Here is a 22,026-nt window from a genome sequence, read left to right on the forward strand (position 1 = left end):
TCACTGGCTTTCCTCTGCCTTGGGTTTAATTAGGGTTGCTAACTGGTCCGGATGGGGCATGCGCGCCTTCCCAGCAGGCCCCCTGACTGGAAGGCCAAAGATGGCGGACCTATGCTGTTACGAGGGCGACTGAATTGAATTGTTGCCACGGTCCACCAATATTAGAGCCCAATTGTTGCAATTGTAAAGTAGAGAAGAAGTGATGAAGACCAACACAAGTTTTACCGAACACATTGCTGTCTTTATTAGAGCCTCGTCTGGCAGTAATACTGAAAAAACGTGAACTTAGAACAGATGGTGATGGTAGCCCACAGCTTTTTTTCCTATTTTTTTTTTTTCCCCCTCAATTTTTCATTGTTTCTGCAATAGTTTTCATTTTTTTGTGTGTGTGTGAGAGTACTACTAATGTAGACTCCTGTGGCATGGATAAACATCAATAAAAGAGACAGAGGAAGAGAGGAGAGAAAAGAAACAAATATACAACTTATATTACACTGTGTTATGAACAAAATATAAATCTATAACTCTATGTTATATTTACACAATTATCTTTCTTGATTTTTCAAGTTGAGATGGTCAGATATTTTGTGTTTTTTTTTTTTTTGATTTTGTAATCTGACTTTGTTTTGAGCTCCACTCATGACTTTGATTGTCTTAAATTATACGATCGCTTTCTTCATTGTCTCGATATGGTGGAGGGGGGGCGCGACCTTGCCAGCAGGGATGATTGACGTCCTAATGCCCCCCCCCCCCCCCCACTCTCCTCCCTCCAGCATCGTGGCGTGATAACAGGGCTGGCTGTACAGCAAAGTCAAGTCATGAGAAGAAGTCATGGCTCCGTGGAGCTCAAAAAAAAGATACCCAAAAAAAAAAAAAAATATTAGGCTCCTGATGGAGTTTAAGATGCCGTATGCACACAGCGGAACACCATCGGTGGGGTAAACACTGCTTTCCTATGATTAAAACAAACCACTATCACAAAAACAAAATATATGTACAGGATTTTATCTAAACGTAAAAAAAACAAACAAAAAAATGGACGAAAAAGACAGCATAGGACTTGTTTGGTTGTCATGAATAATCTCTTAAGTGTGTGTGTATGCGTGTGTGTGTGTGTGTGTGTGTGTGTGTGTGTGGATGCCAGCCAATGATGTTCCACTGCGTGTCCTGCCGAGCTCGTAAACATTGGGGCGTTTAAAAAAAAAAAGAAAAGGAATCTTCACATTATACATTTAGAATAAGCATTACAAATAAACTTAATATTTATAACAATAAAAATATCATGTTCTTCTATTCTCTGACTAGAGAGTCTGAGTGCTTTTTCGAAATGGGGTTTTCCAACGGTTTAAGCCTTCAGCTTGTCCGACAAGCCGCCGTCGAAACCCCACCCTGCGGCGGATTAATACCAAACATCCGAAAAAACTCTAAAGGGAACCAAAAAAAAAAAAAAAAGGGGTGTCGTTGAAATCTAATACCTACAAGCTAAAATAATGTCATAGAAACCCGATATAGAGAAGAAAAATAAATTATACTGTACATAACTTACTAAACATAGCTGACCATCCTTATAATTATTGTTAATAATATTAGAATAGAGGCAGTTTAGAGAAATAATAAAAATACAGTATTCAAATACAAAACAGAAACACTGACTGGCGGCCTGCTGAGGTCAGCAGGGGGGAAAGCATAACAGTTGTTAATGCATGTGTGTGTGTGTGTGTGCGACAGTCAATAAACAGCAGTTATAGTTTTGTCTTTTTTTGTTTTTGTTTTTTTGTTTAGCTCAGAAAAACCTGGACACACACACACACACGCACGCACGCACGGTTGCATGGTTCAAGCTGTGTCGCACTGCTGTTCAGCTCATGGAGGGATAGAGCGAGATCAGAACAGGTGGATTGTCTCGCAAAACACAGTGCTTTTTGTCATCAAGCCCGCCCCGCAAAAATTATAAATAAAGGAAAAATCAATCCCTCCATGTCCGTGCTTGCGTGTGGGGGTGGAAGTTTTAAAAACTGCAAATCCCCAGGATAAGATCTCTCTCGTTGTTGTTAAAAATTAATGTGGTGTCTTTCAGTTGCTTCACAACAAACTGGGGGGAAAAGAAATGTCTCTTTTTCCTATTATTATTATTATTCAAACTGAGCACAGAAAACAAACAAAACAAAAAAAAAAACCAAATCACATTCACAAGCCACTTATTGGCACCGTGTACCTGAGTGAGAATATTATAGAACCAAGAACAGGGAGAAAAAAAAGCCTTTTGTTTTTTTTTTTCCTCTCTTTTAAAAAGTGTCTCTTAAGAAAAAAAGGTCCGCCATCTTTAAAGTGTCATCTGTTTTGGCCCATGACAGGTCCGCTGTTTTGCGACTTTTCTTTGTGTACAAACTGTTTAAAAGGTCGCTTTTTTTTTCTTTTCTCCACCGGAGTGACGTCGCTCGCGACGAGATACTTGGATGCTCCTCGGGGCCGGCTGGCTTTGTCTTCCTCCCAGATTGTGTAACAGTCAGTGTGGGTGACAGTCCTACGCTTCGACTGATTGGTCGGATGCTGGCTAACTCCAATGGGAGGGGGTTTCGGCTATGCGAAGAGTCAGCGTGGGAGGAATAAGGGTGGTAAAAGGGTGATTGACTTCCTGGGTCCTCCTATTGAGCGATGTGATTTTCGTTGTCGCTGGCGTAGTCGGCTTCCTCATCTTCGTAGTCGAAGTCGTCGTAGACGTCGCCGTTGCTGTCGTCCAGCCGCAGCTCCTCCTCCTTGATGCGCGGCTCGTCGCCCTTCAGGCCGCCCAAGTGGGACGAGGTGTGGTGGTGGTGGTGGTGGTGGTGGTGGTTGGCGTTGGGCTCGGGGCTGCTCGACATGCTCGAGTGCTCCGAGGGCATCTGGGGCGACGGCATGCCCGCCATGGAGAGGGCGCCTGGGTAGACCACGCCCGCCGACGACAGGGGCAGCTGACTCTGCTGCCTGGAACACACACAGGGAAGAATTCTGGTGAATTTCCATGGGAAGTTAAGGAAGGGAATATCAAAAACATTCCAATTTGGGGATTTTCCATGGGATTTAACTGGGACTCAAGTGTAGGTATCATGTTCAAGCCTAAATATCAACATTTGGTTTTGTCGTAAGCAAACATCCTTGCAAAATAATGCAGTTAAAAAGCATGACAATTCAACTTTATCAAGTTCTAAATACCTTATTGAAGAATCAATTCTTTTATTGATGAAAACATTCACGTTAAATAGTTAAAAAGTTAAATAATACTCATCTGAGATCATTCAAGAACTAACAAAAAATGAAATAAACCCTTTCAGGCAATGGGTTCTTTATATTCATCTGTCCTTGCATTCAATCTGGTTGGTTTAGTCAAGATAATGCAAACAAACCAAAAAATCCCCAACTTTAAGGTTATTTAAGGTTCATTTGTTCCATGAGCAAGCTCGCAACTAAATCAGTTTTGCCAATTGAAATGCCGTTGATCTGCTACTGCCGCCGCGACGCACAATTTTCTGTTACATATTTTTATTTATTTTTATCTAGCGCTGTAGAATGTAAAGATATATGTGTGCTTTTTCGAGGCTTGGATATGGAAAACTGAAACACAAAGCAAAATACAAAGTACTTCAAGCATTTTAGAATAAACTGACAGAGAGCCTGTTGAAATTCACATTGTCATATCAGTACTAATCATCAGCGATATTCAAACAAAGTGAGTTTCTCGACTGACCCCACACTGAAGTACTGCCTCATTTCCTGTCGCCGGGAGCGCATGATGGCCTTGTACTCTCCGATGCGCAGCTTCTTGCCGTCCACCAGGCACGTGCGCTTGGGCCGTGGCTTGTACTTGTAGTCCGGGTACTTTTCCAGGTGCTGCTTGCTGAGGCGCGCTTGCTCCTCGTAGTACGGCTGCTTCTCCAGGTTGGTCATGGCTTTCCAGCGCGAGCCTTCGAAAGAGGAGCTTTGTGTTAAATCTGCGATAGTGAAGTGAACTGAGGAAATAAAAGCAGCTACTGTACTTTTGTGTTTCCCCTGCTAATTTGTGAGTACGGATGGAACACTGTGGCGGCAAAGCACTACAGGAAGCTCCTCAACTCAGTTCAACATAGTTCCTTGGCACTAAGATGCCACAAAATGGGGCCAAAGCAATACTGTTATGAGACAGGGCTTTGACCTAAGCACTAAAACAGTGAGAGTCAATTTTCCCAGCGAATATTGGAGGATAGGTTGCAGGCTGCGGTCATGGGCCATTTGGTACCCATTTGCTGCAGAGAAAGACTGAACAAAAAGTATTTTATTCATCCTCGGAGTCTGACAGAAATTTTATTTTGAGAATCAGGTCCCTCCGCCTGTAAAATCTATGTGCACAAGCTAGCAAAATGTTTAATTGAGGATATGAAGTAAAAAACATCTGGAGAGTTTCCTGGGGAAAGGCAAAATGCCAAATATTGAGACAGAAGAGAAAGAGTTCACAACGTTTAAAGAGACAGTCAGCAGTGCTTAAAAAACGACTTTATCCCTACTAGGCATGGAACGGTATCAGATTGTAACTTGCACTACAGAAACGTAGCGGTGTTCTGAAATGTATTATTTCGACATTTTTGGCTGAATACAAATTTTCCATTGAACGCATCCAGTAGCCTAAAGAGAAAATAAAAAAATTACACTTTTCAAAAAGAACATCAAAATGAAATACAACAGTAGAAGTACTTCGACAAAGGGGAAACATCACTTTTGTATTTTTCTGCAACTATGGCGACCAAAACAAAATTAGGGAGCAGACTGGACTCCTGGGGGTCATTATCTCGCATTACCCCAAGATGGGAACAGCTCATTGGAGTGGCTCCCCCCAACTGCAACAACTACACTTGATACAGAATAACTTAAGACCAATTAACGAACCACGACAAGGCACCAATCATTACCCGCTAATGATGAATCATAATTAACAGAACTAAATGAGGGAGGGCTCACGAGACGATAAAGATGTGACGAACAGGCTCCGATTGCGCTGTGGGTGTCAGTCACCAGTGGAAGCTGGATCCACTCGGGGAAAGTGGGGTTAATGAGGGGACGGCAGGTACTCATCCACGCTAATGAGGGTTGTTCCCGTCAGCGGCGCTTCTGCTGGTGGATCAGAACCAAGTGTGTGTGGGTGGGTGTAATCTTGGGCCTGTTTCCCCCTAGCGCAGCCTCATACTGTATCTGGTCTGAATTTGCACTCGACTACTGTATGTTTAATGGCTAAAAGCTGTCAGCACTTGGCTTTTCTCGTCTGTTCGGCGATCTGTTAGCAATTGAGGCCGAGAGAGATACGCAACGACTAGAGACCGCGAGAGAGGAGGAGGCTTATTAAAACCAGATTTCCCTGCGTTATAAAACGCTTAGCAGCTCTTGAAAATGTCAGGGCCGATCCCGGCGGTCCGGGGGAAATGTCAGGCGGCGGCGTGTTGCTTGTTTAATGCATAATGAATTATATCATCATTTGTCTGAGGCGCGGGCTCCCCAGCCGTTTACAGGACACCGCCGTTTGGAAGGAAATCAGTGCAAGTGTGTCTTTGGTGGATGCAGAGGCAGGAAGAATCCAGACACTTTTTTTTGTGTGTCAGTGGTGTGAGGGCAGGACGAGCAAGGCCTTCCGCTGGCCTAAACACGATCAGAGCACTGACCTGTACATAACCTAAATTCTAATATTTGTTCCATTAAATCATATTCAACAGTCCGTTGTCATTTTGTAGCGTTTCTCTTGGTTGCATTGCTCCAGTCGTCCATGGGGATTTAGATTTTGATTTCAGCTTGTATGTGCTGTCATGTCAATGTGATCTGATGGTCCTTAAACTATTCGGTAACCCCCTGTATATTTGAGGTTCTGCATTTGCAAATTTGTCTATTTTTATTTTTTGGGTAACGTGTCCTCCATTATTTGCTGTTAACTCACCTAATTGCTGTTTTGCGCTCAGGGCAAAGCCTTGTGTAGTATAAAATATTCCTGCGTTGGTATCTATAATCTTAGTGCCAAGCAACTTCAGTATGTCAAACTGAGGGGAGGAGCTTCATTTAGTTAGTCCAAAGTGCTTTGCCACCATCTTGTGGCATGTATTGGCAATTATAAACCTTTTTTTTGGATGGGTGTCAATTACGGATTTTTGTAATTCACAGCAGGGCTCTGTTCCTATCCCCCACTATTTCACTGTATTAGCAATTGGACTGTTTCTTGAACAGATCAGATTTCAAATCTGTCCTCACAGGGCCAGGGCACTGGCCCTCGATGATGCCAGCAATTTTTTCATGCTCTGGTTGGTCAGAGCAAAACTTGTTACAGCCAACTTTGAGTAGCAAAACACATCTGTAGAGATCTGAACATCATAGATTTAATAAATAAGCATCTCTGTTGAGTATGATTTATTTTATTTACATTTTTTATGATGTTGCATTTTCGTATTATATTGATTTGATAGTTTCTATAATTGTGAGATGATAGTGGTGGTATTGAGACCCCGTGAAGGTGAAGGTACCAAATGCACGGACCACCACTGGTGTGTTTGCGCTTACCGAGGATCTTGCTGATGTTCGAGTTGTGCATGTCAGGGAAAGCCTGCAGGATCTTCCTCCGCTCGTCCTTGGCCCACACCATGAAGGCGTTCATGGGCCGTTTGATGTGCGGCTCACTGCTGCCGCGACCCCGGGCCTCGCGGAATATCCGGGAGTCGGACACGCTCGGAGAGCCTGAGAATTTAAAAAGAATGGTGGAGAGGTTGTCAGGACAAGGCAGGCAGTAGATTTGGACCTTATGTTTTGATATTAAAACATAGTGGCAGGTTGTCATGTGCATGCCAAAGCAACAGGTGGTGCTACTACGGCTAACTAACATTTTAGCAATAGCAGAAGAAGCCAAGATAATAAAGAATACAATATTGCAAACATTGCAGAACAGACAAACAAACAAAAAAATAAAAAGGCTTAAATTGAGAACCATATCAAAATCTACAGGTGGTGTAGATATGTGTATGTGATGTGTAGAAATGTGTAGACTAATAAAATGACTTAAAATAAATATGGTATACAATTTGTCTACAAAAGTGCATAATATACGCTGTTTTTTAATACAAATAAAATTATATTTAATTCAATGCAAAGACGTTTTTTAACTGCCGCTTGGATGTAAAACTAATTACTACTGTGATGTTAAAAAAAAAAAGTTAGCCTGGATGAAGTAAAATAATCAAACAGGATGTTACAAAACAAAAACAAAGAACGTAATAATTACAATTTATTAAATAATTTTAAATATAGCAATAAATATACACATTTTAAATAAAATTGAAAAACCTTCAACCTAGATGGAGTAGAAATAATTAACTGGGAGGTTATACAAAATATAACAAGAGATTTTAAATATTCAGCCTGGACAGAGTAAAAATAATTAACCAGAATGTTATATGAAAAAACAAAAACACAATAAAACAAAGATGCAAAAATCTCCAGCGTAGATGGAGTCAACACTTAAGTAATTACTATGCATAAATAAATGAGTCTTTATGACTTATTTTGTCCCATTATGAAATGTCTGCTCGCACTTCTTCTGTCCGCCAACATGCAAGTCACGCTCTCGCCGTGTTTGCGTGTTTACCGTCGGAGTCGCCGCTCATGGTGAAGTCCAGCATGGCGTGGCTGAACTTGTCCTCGGCCTGCTGCTTCAGCTGTTGACTCAGACTTTCCAAGGCCGCCTTGTCCTGCGCAAACAGGGCCTGGGAGTCAGTGAGCATGAATGAAACACTTGCCAAATGCATTTGTTTGATGACAGAACTTTAATAAAGATGCACATCATGAGAGAAAGTGAGTGAGAGAGTGGCCCTGCAATCAAGCTAATTGTCTACAAAGCATTCGCATAGACGTTTTGAATATGAACCGACATTACGATTTGTATGTTTACGGCTATTTTGGATTTGCAGCCACCTGCGCGAGACGAGCACGGCGGCTCTCGCCGAGGCCCCCGTGGGCCCGACGCATTAGAGGGAGAGCGAGGCCACGCTGCATGGCCCCCTGGGTATTTATTACAGCCAATAAAAGCCTGATTTACTGCACATTTACATGCTTAATGTGCGCTGGAACGTGACGGCGCACGCACACACTGGCAGCATTATTTTTTATTTTTTATTTTTTTTACAGTTTAATGATACAATTACGAGTGGGAAGCAACCCAGTGTTGTCTTCTAAGACAACCTTCCAAAAAGTCTCCATTTAGACGTGACCTGAACAAGCTGGCTGGATGGATGGAGAGCGGGCAGAGTGCTAATCACGTGCATTTTCTCAGTTTTTAGCTCAAAGCAGTTTAATTGTTGGTGATAATTTTACCCACAGTTTGAGTTAAATAGAAGGGAGAGCCATTTATCTCTCTCGAGTCATCTGCAGCGAGATTTGTAAGAATTATCCGGATGTCAGACAAGTGATCAGACCTCATTCCAGGGGGAAAAAAAGACAATGGCTTCCACACGCTCAGATATTACGATTAAATATGATATATGATGCCACACACACATGCAGCTTTTGTACAGGAGGGGATGAAGAGGGAGACAGAGTGGAAGGCAGCCTAGTCTGACATTAAGCCCCAGCGCCGTACACGAGAAAAGTGGATTGAGCGGCTGACATGGGCGCTGAGACACAAAGTAGCGACAAAACTAATCCCTCCCGGAGTGTCAGAGACAACTCTGTTGTGGCCGGGCCGGGGCGCTGAGGCGGCGAAGCTTGACACTCGTGGGGCACAGAGCCAAAAGGGGGGGCAGACAGAGCAGAAGTTAATGCACGAACTGAGAAACCATCGCGGACAACCTCCAAAACTTTGAATTCCTACAGCACCAAAACATAACGATATCTGCCTTTGCTGTCATTTATGTCAAACGTTTTTAAACACAGTGATTCTCAGCCACTGTGCCGTGGGATATTATGAGGGCCCGATCGACATGGACTTCTTGACGCTTACGTCAATTCCGATATTTGGCAGAGTAAAATTCAGATGACTGAATAATCGCCCAATTAATTGAAAAAAAATAAAATACATTTTTGGTCCCTTAACACTTACAACAATAAAGATGTGAATTACAGGCAGAATATATATGACCGTTTTACAATTTTGTAGTCCTTTAGTATTTGTTGAACTTTACAACAGAGGGGAAAATTGGCAAAAATCAACCATTTTTTTTACGCAGGTTTTTGCTGATTTATTTTTTTTAAATGATAGTTTAAAGCTTTGTATTACATTCTAATGTGTTAAAACATTACGAACTAAAACAAAATCGGTGGAGATTGGCAATAAATTGACAGTTTTCTGCCAATTTTAAAAGGGCTAAACTAAGCCAATTAAATCTGACAGTCACATACACACATACACACACTCGCACACACACACACACACGTGTGTGTGTGTGTGTGTGTGCGTGTGTGTGTATGTTTTCGTTTTCCCTGCATACCAGCCATGCGACTACCCAATGTGTTTAACAAATAACCACAATTTAGCCACGCTGCCGAGGAGCCGGCGCCGTCACTTCACATTAACGTCCCACGGATGCTCTCCGCTGACACACACACGCACAGCCCTGCAGTGCACCTTATACACACACACACACACACACACACACACGCACACACTCAGAATTGTACCTTATCCGGACCGATTTAGCTCCAACATTCTAATTGTCATGCCCTTCCATTACTTTAAAACACACTCACAGTTGAGGGTCACTGTTATTGTTTTTTTTACACACGTACCGTAATTTCTCGTGTATAATGCGCACCCCCAAAGTTGACCTCAAAATTCTGGAAAACCCTTCAACCTATGTCCAATGCATTTTTACAATCCATAATTTCGCGTCTACCCATATGATCAAAAGTATTATCTGTATTTTGTTAATTTATGAATTATTCTGAAGTTAAGCACTTTATTTGAACACATACTTTCTTTTTATTTACTTGCTCTTATTTTGAAATTCAAAGCCCTACTTTTATTTAGTAAATGGGAAAACACACAGTTGTGCTCATATGTTTGATTACCCAGACACAATTTGTAAGATGTGGACAATTCTTTAAAAAAACATGAAGGACCAGGCGAAACACATTTAATTTTATTTTAATTGGATTCAAATTAAACTGTAAAGCATTTCAGAAAAGCATTTTAATTAAACAAAACATAACCATAAAGAAATGAATGGTTGTTGTTTAGTCATCAGTCGTATTTGGGGAAAAAAACCAAAACAATAGTTCACAAATTCTGCCTGGGTATGTAAACCTATGAGCACAATTGTACATATATACAGTCATATGTACCCCTGTCATCTTGGAATGAAAGTGTAGGCTACACTTTTTTCATAACCTCGCGGTGGCATACGAGAATGAAAGTGTACAAATTTTTCATAACCTCTGGATGGCGGCATACATTTATATAATGTGAAAGTGGGTCATTTTCCCCTATACCCATGTATAATGCGCACTATTGACTTTTGACAATTTTTTGGGGAGTAAAAAATGTGCATTATACATGATAAATTACGGTATTAAACAAACAAATACAAAAATAGCCAGCATAAAATTTGTAAAAAATACTGTATGTGCCTCTCACCCCGGTGGGGTGGCATGTGACATTGGCGAGTCTGCATGTGAGTGTCTGGGCGTGAGCTGTGGCCGACAGCAGTGGGTGTGCTGCAGTATACTGTCCTGGACTTTAATTTGCTCACATTTCGATCAATATGACATGTGGGTGTCATTTCTTTACCTTGTCGGAGCGTCCGTTGTTGAGGCCGAGGCCGCTGACGGCCGCCACCTTGGCGTCGAGAACCTGCTGCTCCCGTTTTAGCTGCTCTTTCATCTGTCGAGCCTCGGCAAACGCCTTGGTCACGGCCTCGTGGTCGTTCAGGTAGGCACCCGAGGACAGCGACGACAGCAAATCTGCTGAGACGTGCACAAGGCGGCGAGGACAAATATTACTACATTTTAGCAGTATTTTCTTCGGGTTTGGACTCAATTCACATTTGGCGCAGTGTGTTCGAGTTTAGGGGGAGGAGGAAGGAGTTTTTCAGCCAGAATAAATCTTCCCTTTAGCCATGAGGTAAAGACATTAGCATACACTTGAGGAGGAAGGGAACTAAATGTGAGTCAGAATGCGCCCTAAACTACCATAGCTCCATCCATACCTGCCCTCAGACCTAAGCATGTACAAATGTGCATTCACATGGAAAGAAAACAGCAACATTTAATTACACTTCCCACACAATGTGAGTGCGCGTATGTCCAGAGGGGGCAGCCAGGTAACCCCTCAAAGTTCCCCATCACTTGTGTCAGCCGCTAACAAAGAGCCGCTGCTGGTTTATGGGGCCTTTATCTGCGCTAAGACGCCCCCGCTTATGCCATCTCAGGCCAGATTACCAGCTTCAGATTGGTAATGACAGAGCCGTGAACTCCTTTTAGAAGTCGGGGAAATCTGGATGTGAGAGGAGCCGAAAAAAGAAGAAAGTGAAGGAATCAGGTGGCAGTCAATTTTAATCTAAAAAAAAAAAAAAGGGGCGGGGGGAGTTCTTCTTATACAAATCAGTGTGTGTGTGTGTGTGTGTAAAAAAATGACAGTGATGCCAACCATCCAGACAAGTGTATGTGACCCAGATAGAGGGGGAGGGTTGTGTTTCTCTCTCTCTCTCTATTTCACTACACACATTTTCCCCTTCCTAATCACTCCCGACAGGCAAAGAGCATTTTGGACCACAAAAGCACTCGTGACAGCAATGGGGAACTTTTGTGACAGCGACAAACACACACAGACACACACAAAAAAAGAGTTTGAAATTGAAGGCAGTGACAGGCCTTCAATTTGACTTCAGATGGGAAGATGGATGGACGGAGAGATTGGGATGGGGAGACAGAACAAGAGAAAGACATGCCCCTGAGTCTGTTCGCCGAGAGAATGAGGGATGGAGAGATGTTGATACCACATACCTGCCCTTATTATGACTTATTCAGTTATTAAGTGCATTATTATTGAAAGTGATCAGAAAACCTGTGACTGTAAAGGAAAGTCACATCCTTTTCTTATGCAAAAGCATTATCAAAGTAAGTCATGCCGTCCCGCTCTGATTGGTTGTTTTTTCTCAGGTGCTATCAGATTTGATAGACAAGATGAGCCCATAAGTGTTTTAACAAATATGAAAAAGCGGATTTTTTTTTAAAGTTACAAACTATGCTACATGCCTCAGTAAATGGGAGTAGCATCGTGTGACTATTAATTTAAAGCACATTTTACTGACATGATCATTATTAATATGATAGTATTGATTAAAAATGTGGGAAAAGATACAAAAGTTCAATGAATGACTTGAATATAATCATTTTCTAGGCTTAAAGCCTCAATAAGAATTGCAATGGGTTCACAAAATGTTTTAATTTCCGTCATGAGATAAAATATCTGTCTATTACTGATTCTGTCGTACACATTTATTGCCTAAATCTTCGAAACACAAATTCCATTTAAAATGCATTTCACCTAGGTGATTGAAATAAAAAGAGCACACTACGTTTCATCAATATCCTACTAAATACTAGTGAAAAATGGAAATGTGAAAAAGACACTTTTTGTGACACACACATCCCAACAAACCCACGGCCATATCAAAACGAGCGCGTCAAGACTCTTTTCCAATTTGTCCAGCCCTCCAATCCCCTCTGAACCCGCAACAAGAACCCTAATACGCCGACAAGCCAGAGTAACAAATGCACTGGTGACCGGGTAAACTCAACGGCAACAGATGGCCCCGTGGTGGCGGCGGCTCATCACAAAAGCATCCGAATATTCCACTGGGATCACACACAAACTTTAAACACTGTAATCCATTTTTCCCGAACAAAAAACATCTGGGACCGCAAATCCACTAATCTGATATTAAATCCTCAGATTTGTTGAAAAACAGTGAGATTCGCCAAGAAGTCAGATGGGGGGGTGACGGCCTATTTTGCACATGGGAGGAGCGATTGTGTTTGTGCGAGCATTTGTGCGTGCTTGAGTTGTGTGTGCATGTGTGAGTCATTGTGTCATTAACGGAGGGTGTTTGCACTGTCCTGGCTCATGTAAGAGGCTTGTCTAATCTCATTGGTGATACCTCCTGTCTGTCATACGTGCCTCGTTTTATTATTCCCCCGCTTCAAAAAAAAAAAAGGATGGGGGATTAACGCCCATTTTTTTTCCTCTACCCTCCCCCATCACCACTTCATGTCTCTCTGTCTCTTTCAGTCACTAATAAACACATAACAATGCAGTGGGCCCCGCAGGCAAATAGTGACACGGAGGAGTGGAGGAAAAAAACACACAACACAAACACACTAATTATAGCCTGTTACATATGTGAAATATTTGAACTATCAGCGTGGCGTGAAAAATGGATTAAGCAGACAAAACGGTGATTCATTTATGTCGTATTTCATGTACGCGTGTGAGGGTGCATATGGTTGGGGATGATTACGCGAGCGACAATGCCGACACTTGCAAGGAACAGTGCTATTTTGGTCGTGTGTGCCAACAGCACATCCAGGAATGTTGCCTTTAAAAATGTGGATTTACGTCGCATGGCTCAAGTGACACAATTTGGATATGAGTCATGGCAGCATCAATAGGAGAAAAAAAAAAAACCACATGGAATCTGATATATTCAGGCTATTTCCAAATGTGGATAAAAATCTGCGATAGCCAATGCGAGCTTGATGTCATCAAAATACACCGATTGGTATTTACCTCATTCACTGCCAGCCCTCACAGTTAACATGGACATTTGACTTCTATAGCCGCCAATGGCAGTGAATGAATAAACACATTAAATTATGTCAAGTTATATCCACATTCATACATATATACGCACACACACAACACAGCGAACTCCCTCTATTCGTGGGGGATAGAGTCCAAGCACTGCCGCGTATAGCGAAAATCCGTGAGTAATTAATGAGTGGTATTCTAATTGTTTATATTTGTGGTAGGCATATCTAAACATGGGTGTGATGTGTCAAAGTGTGTGTTGCAATGTTCGGAGTGTACAAAGAGTTCACCAACCTATCGAGCTGACTCTGGCCGGAGGTCCTCCGATGCTGGAGGGGGCGACACTGTGCTTCATGGAGCCGGCGGGGCCCAGCTTGGCGGCAGCGGCAGCAGGGACCTGTGGGGAAGTTGGGGGGGAGTTGGGTGACTTGCTCTCGGATGCCTTAGGCTTGGCCGACAGGTTCAGTGGCTGTGCACCCTCACTGTCCTGCAAAAACCAAAACAGCACAGTGTGGCCCGCTGTGACGAGGAATTTGGGAGCGGGAGACAGACTTTCTCGCCGCTTGCAAAAAAAAACAAAAAAAAAAAACGGAGCCCATGCACAGCAATCTAAGGCAAATTTGGCTGGACAGATGATTCGGTGCATGCCACTGCCCAAACAGCTCATCGCAAGGGGAATAAATGGGACATTTCGGTGCAAACCACTGCCATTCACATGCAAAACCAAACAAGTCCAATTGCAGTCAAGCCACCCTTCCAACGGGTGGGGACGGACGCGCACATGCCACATGCAGGCCTTTGGACAACATGCACAAAGATGCGGTTCCTTGAACTTTTCCACACAAAACGGAAATGGCGTCATTCGGCAAATGTCAGCAACACGACAAGTATCCGCTCCAACAATGTGCTTGTTCTTCCGCAAGTAATGATCAACCTTCATGGCCGTGACCTGCCACCGCAACCGATTCATCACATTTTATGTGCTTGTTTGAATGGGGATATTAAGATGCCGGCTTTCTATATTTTAAGTGCACTCGTTAGTCTAAATGAATGGCCTGCGTTCGCATGACAATAAGTGTGTGTGACGTTGTGTCGACAACTGCAAAACACAACACCCGGGGGTTGTTATCGCGTTTATTGTCATGGCAACATCACCCCTGCTGTTGACCTAATCCAATCGGGGTGGGAGCTTCATGTGACAGGAAGACAGGATGTATTCAGATCACTTGGCGTGATTAAAACACCGCCATTAGAAGGTAACGTGAGGCAAAGGATGGATAATGTCTGCAATGAGTTAAAATATGACATTTTCAAATAAATTCCACTTCTGGCCATCGTGCGGCAATTTTTCAATCTCACGGAATAGAGACATTCTGTTTCTTTATTTTCTTGTACTCTAATTGCTGCTTAGGCCGAGCAGTACAATACAGTGGATTCAAGTCCTGCGTGCGTAGGGGGTGGATGGGGTGCGGGGGTATATATCCACTCATTAAGGCCGACTTCCACTGATTCCCACTCCTTAAGCCTTATGAGCCCCTCACAACTCAATTAAGCCCTTCCAATTAAGCCCCCTGCATGGGTACGTGCCTGCATGTGAGCAACACTTTGGAAGGCTGTGTGTGCGCGTTGAGGCCTAACCGGATTGTCCTTCATTAGGGGGGGTCCTCACTAAATCGACAGAGACCCCCCCCCCCCCAAAGATGCCTTCAGTGAGACAATGGGCTGAGGAGGAGGACGAGAGGAGAACAGAGGAAAGTAGGGGAGGAAAAAAAAAACTGAGCTGGGATCTTCTCAATCCTGACCCATATTATGGTGGGCTTTGGCTGGGGAATGCATTTGAATATTTATTACAAATAGATAATGCGTCTTGTACAGTGGATGGGGGAATTTCCTCCCTGAGCCAAGCCAAATCCTATGGTGGGAAGGTGGCCAACCTGCATTATGCCACTGTGGAAGAATTAGTTTCGACAGTCAGCCTGAGAGGCTTGGACCGACTTGTTGTGTGGACATGTGTGTGCGAGACATTGTTCAACAAGCTCTAAATCTTATGCGTGTGTGTGACTGTGTGTGTGTTTGTGTGTGTCTGTGTGAGGCCTCCGAAGCCTCTGAAAGGCTTGGAATGTCGAATTAATACAATTGCTTTTGTGTCTCTCTTGGCTGGTGAAACAGTCTCAAGCTTCGAGACGGAAAACACGTAGAGTGACAAGCGAGTGCCAGAAGGACAGAGGAGGATGTGTGTGCGCGTGTGTGTGTGTGTGTGTGTGTGTGTGTGATGAAGTAGTTTATCCTGGTCAGATGAATGTACATGCCGGTGTTTTATGTGTACCGTCCCCATGCACAACTAATGCATTTTGTTCCTCCCACGTCCCTCGACCAGACATGCGTTTAAGTGTCATATATAATTGAATTAAAATGCATTTTCACGTACTTGAGATTTTACACCAATTTGTATTCCAACAGCACAGAAAAAGCTGACGGCTAGACCCCAATATGTCCTCACTCTTTGTCTCATATATTTTGGGGGTTTTGGTTGAGAAGTAACCAATTAATTGCAAAATGGACAATTAACTTTTAAAAGAATCTGCACTTGTAGTCTGAAAACACGCTTCTCAGAGTGGAGAAGGAATTCTCGCATATTGCCGTGGAGGCGCAACATGTTGAAAGCAGTCAGTTCACTTGGCATAGCCATCAGATGCATTGCCGTGTTTACAGTACTTTGACATCATCTGACATATTTAAATGATCAACACTGTTTTTTTTGTTTTGTTTTGATTCTTATTTTATCCGTATCTCAGTGTTAGTGGCTTAAGTAGATTTACGCATAGATTAAATTTTTTAGCAAGTTTGGCACAGAAAGGCTGCATTGAGGGCAAGGCCCATGAATGCCCCCGCTCGCAATGACGCTGTCACTGCATCAAGGTAGTGTTAAATGCCCTCTAAACATCACAGCAGTGGATTTATGCTGCAAAACCAGTGACAGTCGATAAGATGGATGAATGTTGAATCCTTTGGTCAGCTGTGTTAGGAAAATGTTGGAAAAAACAGTCAGAACCTTTGCAAACACGCAGCAATGAGCAGGCTAGTTAGGGGGCTAAGTATAATGTTATTTTCTTTAACTTATTAGACTTGAATCTACAATATGTCAATTAACACCTGAAGCTAAACAAAAAACAGTTTGTGTCCACGTAAAGGCCAGTCAAAGAGTGAGTGCATTTTTTGGGGTGTAATGAAAAAGCAAATGGGGAAAAAAAAGAAAATAAATGAATCAGAAAAATCTGTAATTAGGTCAATTGTTTTGTGACAGTAGTTTTGTTTCTTCTGCGCTCCATATGGCGCATACATTGTAAATCCAAAGGTGTAGTCTTGCGTAAAGAACACTGCCTGTATGCAGCAGTGATTTGTGCAAGTGTGTACTAGTGTGCCATGGTGCCTTCTTCAACACCTGTGTGTGTATGCTTTTGTGTGTGTGTGTGTGTATGTGCGTGCCAGTGTCTCACCCGAGGGTAAAGCACTTAAGCGATGTGTGCCTGAGTCCAAACAGCTGTGAGCAAAGGCAGGCAGCGGGTCTCTAAATGACTCGAGACCTGAGACAGAGCCCACAGGGGGAAAGGCGCCTCTGAAATATACATGTCACTCACCCAAAGAGCGAGCGGGAGAGAGAGGGCGGTAAAAGAGCGGATGATAGAAGGGATGAGAGGGGAGCGCAGCGGTCACTTGGCCATTTGGGCTCCACGGGGCCCGTCGGGGTCCGCGCGCGTCAGCCGCTCTCGCTGGGCAAGGGGGAGGTTATTACGGCTTCTCCGCCACAGGCCACAGCGCTTTGGGGTCAGCCCAAGTCCATATATATGGTAATAAGACGTGTGGGGCGGTGGAAGTATGTTTGTGCTGGTGATGATGTCGTTGTGCACACAGTCAGGATGTGACCCTGCTTGTCAACAGAATTGTTCTCGTGAGAATTTTCAAGTGTTTTTTTCTTTCTTTCTTTCTTTTTGTTGCATTCAAGACTGATGGGAAAGTGGGAATATCCTCACTCCTGACCTCAAAGCACATGAACAAAAAATAAATGAATCAAAATGGCAGACAGCCATTATCAGTCTTGATTTGTCGAGACTGTTGGGAGTTCTGCAATCTACACGCACATTTCCATGCGGAAAAGTTGGTGTTAAATTGCAATTTCTTTACTGGCCAGTAAATATACATAAATAGAGTTTATGTAGACTTTTACAGTCTTTTGGGGGCATCTCCTCGGGCGTCGACATTTTTGTGTGGCATCACAGGACTGTATCTGGGAGTCTGTATTCAGTTACTGTCTCAGATAGGGACTGAGCCCTGTCGTCAATCGCATAACTTACGAAAATATGCTATCTTAATGCTAACACAGAATGCAAAGGTTATAGACTATAACCCTTTAAGCAATGGACATCTGAACTCAAACGGTGCAGCAACACATTTATACAGACAATACTCACAGGGATATATTCTTCATCCTTTGCGAAAAATGAAACATTTTACTGCAGCTTACTGAGTTTAGAAGAAGGCCGTCATCTTTGTGTATTTACTTTGTAAGTATTATACCGCCCCCTGGTGGCTGACTCGCACAAACCAGAAGGAACTGCACAATGTCAATAGGCACTGAAGCATGGAATCATAATGCACCAACTGTTTAATTCGTTTAATTTAATTCTATTACTTTATGTTTTCATACATTATAAAACTATAGAGTGTTATTTTTCTCATTAACAAAAAATTCTGCTGTTCTTTGGGTCACTGGAACTAATTAATGACATTTCGATTCATTTCAATGGGGAAAGATGATTTGAGTGTTCCGAGTTACAGGTGTGATCATGAAACTTCATGAAAAAGTCAGGGCACCACTGCATTAACCGCTGACTAAGTGAAGCTCCTCCCATCACCTCTGAACAGTTCCCTGGCAGCAAGACGCCACAAGATTGCACCAAAGCATTTTTTAAAAGAAAAATATTAGACACTGTAGTGGACTGAGCAATAAAACTGCAAACATTTCTGTTTTCAGCAAAAAAGGGAGGAGAATAGTCTCCAAACAATGCCAAACCGCAAATATGAGGTGTTCACTGCATTCCTATCATCAGAAATGTGCAATTTCAAACTTCTCAGTTATCTGAAAGGCAGCATAATTGAGTGTCTTAAATGAACCCTGTATAAGTAATATATTCCTTTTAATCAGCAAATAAATATTGTCATGAAATAAAACATAATGACAATAATAACACATTTAGATTTTTTTTTTTTAAAGGAGCAATTTAATGTGACTAATAAGATAAGTGATCCATGGTACTTTCCAATGAACTAAAAGTGCTAAAAAGACCTAAAAAGGGTTCATGTATGTTATGGACATATTGCCTTTACCAATTGATATGGTTATTTTGTAACATAGTATAACATTGTCATTGTAGAATGTCTTGTTTGTAATGGTGTGCTTAGGTTTTCCGACTAAATCCACATAAGGACTATTTGGTCTTCTGTGCAGCGGGGTAGGAAAGTGTGTGCGCGCGTGTGTGTGCGTGCGTGTGTGTGTGTGTGTGTGTGTGTGTGTGTATGGATGGCTGGTCAAGGTCCCAAAGGCTGACCACATATTCACTGAAATCCACTTGGATTCCTGCCGCCACTATTGGCCAGCCAGCTGAGAAAATGGCACAAACAGCAATACGTCTGGACTGCGTTGTGCTTGGTTGACGTGCTGAGTTTTTTTTTTTTTTTAATCAGGAAAGGTGATTGTTTGGTAAGAGAAGACGGTAAAGAGGCAAACTCCAAACAAGAGGGGGACCATGCACACGTCACATTAACAAACATTGACAGTGTTTGTGTTGTAAAACTAGAAAAAGCCAACGTACATAATATACCCCTAGCTAGGCAATTAATGCAAATGCCGCCTGTAATTGTGTCTGTAATTCTTGATATGATTTACAGCAAATGTTTGTAATATAATTAGGATCCTCTTGTAGAGGTTGAGCACAGCCAAGGATGCAACTTGGCCAATTTTTACTGAACCGAGTGGGTGGAGGGGGTGCGGCATGAGCCAAAAAAAGAACTAATTGAATTTTGGGTCTGTTCCATTCACCAAAAACACAAAAAAAAAAAATCAGCCGAGTTTTCTTTCTTTTTTTTCTTTCTTTTTTTTTTTAAAATAAATTCAATTTGGAGGAGGAATGCACTCAACAAAATGCCCTTCGTGATCATTTATTTAACACAGCACTGTACTTTGTACTGAAGCTAAAGGGGGTTGGTAATTGGATTTTTTTTTTTTACACTAATATCTTTTACTGTACACTCTTTTTACAGTAGCCAGACTATAAAATGTGGATTTATTTGCTTATTATGGACCTAATTCATGAGCTGCACCTTTCGTTAATGCCTACAAATGTATGATTGTTATTACGGGTCTACAGAGGCTGAGACATGACATTGGATTATTATTATTATTTTGTAATAGTGGCCATAATATAGATATAATTTGTGTACGAAATACTAATTTGCAAGTTTAATAGCATTCCCAAGAACAATTTGGATGTCTTGGCAAGCAAATGAAGCGCGCCATTGCTAGAAACTGCAATTTGCGCTGTCCTTTACCTTACCGTTTCTTTCATTCAGTATTATTATTAGTAGTAATCAGTGTCTGCTTTAAAATCTCTGAAGACTCACTTTTATCGTTTGACCCTATCTTAATAGTGTTGGTTTTATTCAATTTTTTTATCATCTATGTTTTTACTTATTCATTTTCTCGAAGTATTTTACTTTGTATAAATTGCTAAATTTAATTTTGTTCATTGACTGCTTTTATTGTGAAGCAATTTGTTTTGAATTTTTTTTATTTTTGTTTGAGTAATGTTTTTTTTTTTTTTTTTAAATTCTTTTGTGGCCACAAATTATTGCCGTGTTTTGTTCTCACATTATAGCTATATTAGGGCACGTTGACTTTTTTTTTGACTGGGGATCCATTTCAAGTGTATTATGAATCAAGAAAAAATATCTACTTATGTGAAAAAAATATATAAAAAACTAGGATTAAAAATATATATTTTTTAAAATATCATTTTGACATTCCGTCATAGGCTATTACGGCCACCTAGAGGACACAGGAGTCTAGCCTTGGGAGAGGTCTATCAATTCCACTTTTTGAAAGAACAAATTGTGGAGAAACACCTTGAAAATATATTGATCCTGCACATTCACTGGCTTTTTTTCTAGTATTACCACACAAGCGCACTTTCTTGTGTTTACCTTGGTCTTGTTTGGTTGCGGGGAGCTGCGGCCCTTGTCGCTCTGCGAGTGTGTGTTGGTGGGCGGGGAGTGCGTGCCCAGGTTGGCTTGGGACGCCAGGCCGTGCTGCTTGGCCCCGGGGGAGACCTGCATGGCCGCCAGCTGAGCCGCGTACAACTGCTGCAGTGTCAGGAGGGAAAACCAAAAAAAAGAGGGGGGTGGACGAAAAAGAAGACGGGGCAAAAGGAGGAGAAAGGGGCAACATGAATAAATGAATACCAGAGCGCGCACAAACAAAAAAGAAGAAGAGGCCAGCTAAAAAGCTCAATAAGAAAAGGCCATTAGTGGCTGGGCTTGTGTTTGTGCGAGACAGAAAGGGACATCACTGCTCCCTCCCTCCTTTTCCTCTTTCCTTCCCCCCATGGGAGCAGTGCTAACAGCCTCTCTGACAGGCCCAGAGATGTCCCCTCCAGGTGCATCGTGGGAGAAAGGGAAAACATTGGGGATATCGAGGTCACGTCGCGTGTGTTGCTCAAGGTGGAAACCAAATAAAAAAAACTTGTAACTCTCCACTCTTTTCACTCTATTTTTTGCTAATTAAATAAGCTTTAAGAGTAGAACAAAACACAGCTTCCCACCATTATCTACGCATTTAATTAAACAGCATTATATTGTGGGACTATTTATGTAATAACAGTGAATAACACTAAACAGTGTCTGGCCGGTCTTTCCAACAACTTGGAAGAGGCTTCAGTATCCCTCGTCTCTTTCATGTGGCTTAATACAAATCTCCAAGATGCTGCTTTTTTCGACGAATTGTCGCTCCCGCTTCTGAAGAGCAAGAGCGCGCTCGCTTTTGCGGGAATGAACAGATGTATTTTTTTTTTTTAAATAGTTAAGATTGTTATTATTTATTTCTGATTTTGTTTTCTGGAAGGCTGTTTTCTTCTTCCTTCGTCTTCTTTTTTAAAATATATATATAGTTAAACTTCCGTCCTTCTGTTGGGGCT

At 42.1% G+C, this 22,026-nt stretch overlaps 1 protein-coding gene across 13 annotated transcripts in view; it reads right to left on the reverse strand.

The window, feature by feature from the left end:
- Window positions 1-219: 219 nt before the first annotated feature.
- Window positions 220-22,026, reverse strand: part of sox5 (SRY-box transcription factor 5) — an 80,630-nt gene continuing 58,823 nt past the window's right edge. For 4 of the 13 annotated variants that reach the window (XM_061761563.1, XM_061761559.1, XM_061761556.1 and 1 more), the window contains 7 exons: window positions 21,038-21,196; window positions 14,075-14,267; window positions 10,760-10,935; window positions 7,625-7,742; window positions 6,547-6,720; window positions 3,725-3,941; window positions 220-2,964 (listed from right to left, as the gene is read on the reverse strand). In XM_061761563.1, coding sequence (XP_061617547.1) covers window positions 2,646-2,964; window positions 3,725-3,941; window positions 6,547-6,720; window positions 7,625-7,742; window positions 10,760-10,935; window positions 14,075-14,267; window positions 21,038-21,196 — 1,356 coding nt within the window. In that variant the 3' untranslated portion in view covers window positions 220-2,645. The remainder of the gene's footprint in view (window positions 2,965-3,724; window positions 3,942-6,546; window positions 6,721-7,624; window positions 7,743-10,759; window positions 10,936-14,074; window positions 14,268-21,037; window positions 21,197-22,026) is intronic. The other 9 variants (XM_061761569.1, XM_061761558.1, XM_061761567.1 and 6 more) reach the window with 6 other exon arrangements.

This window comes from Phyllopteryx taeniolatus, chromosome 22 (genome assembly GCF_024500385.1).
Source record: "Phyllopteryx taeniolatus isolate TA_2022b chromosome 22, UOR_Ptae_1.2, whole genome shotgun sequence".
NCBI classification, from domain to species: domain Eukaryota; kingdom Metazoa; phylum Chordata; class Actinopteri; order Syngnathiformes; family Syngnathidae; genus Phyllopteryx; species Phyllopteryx taeniolatus.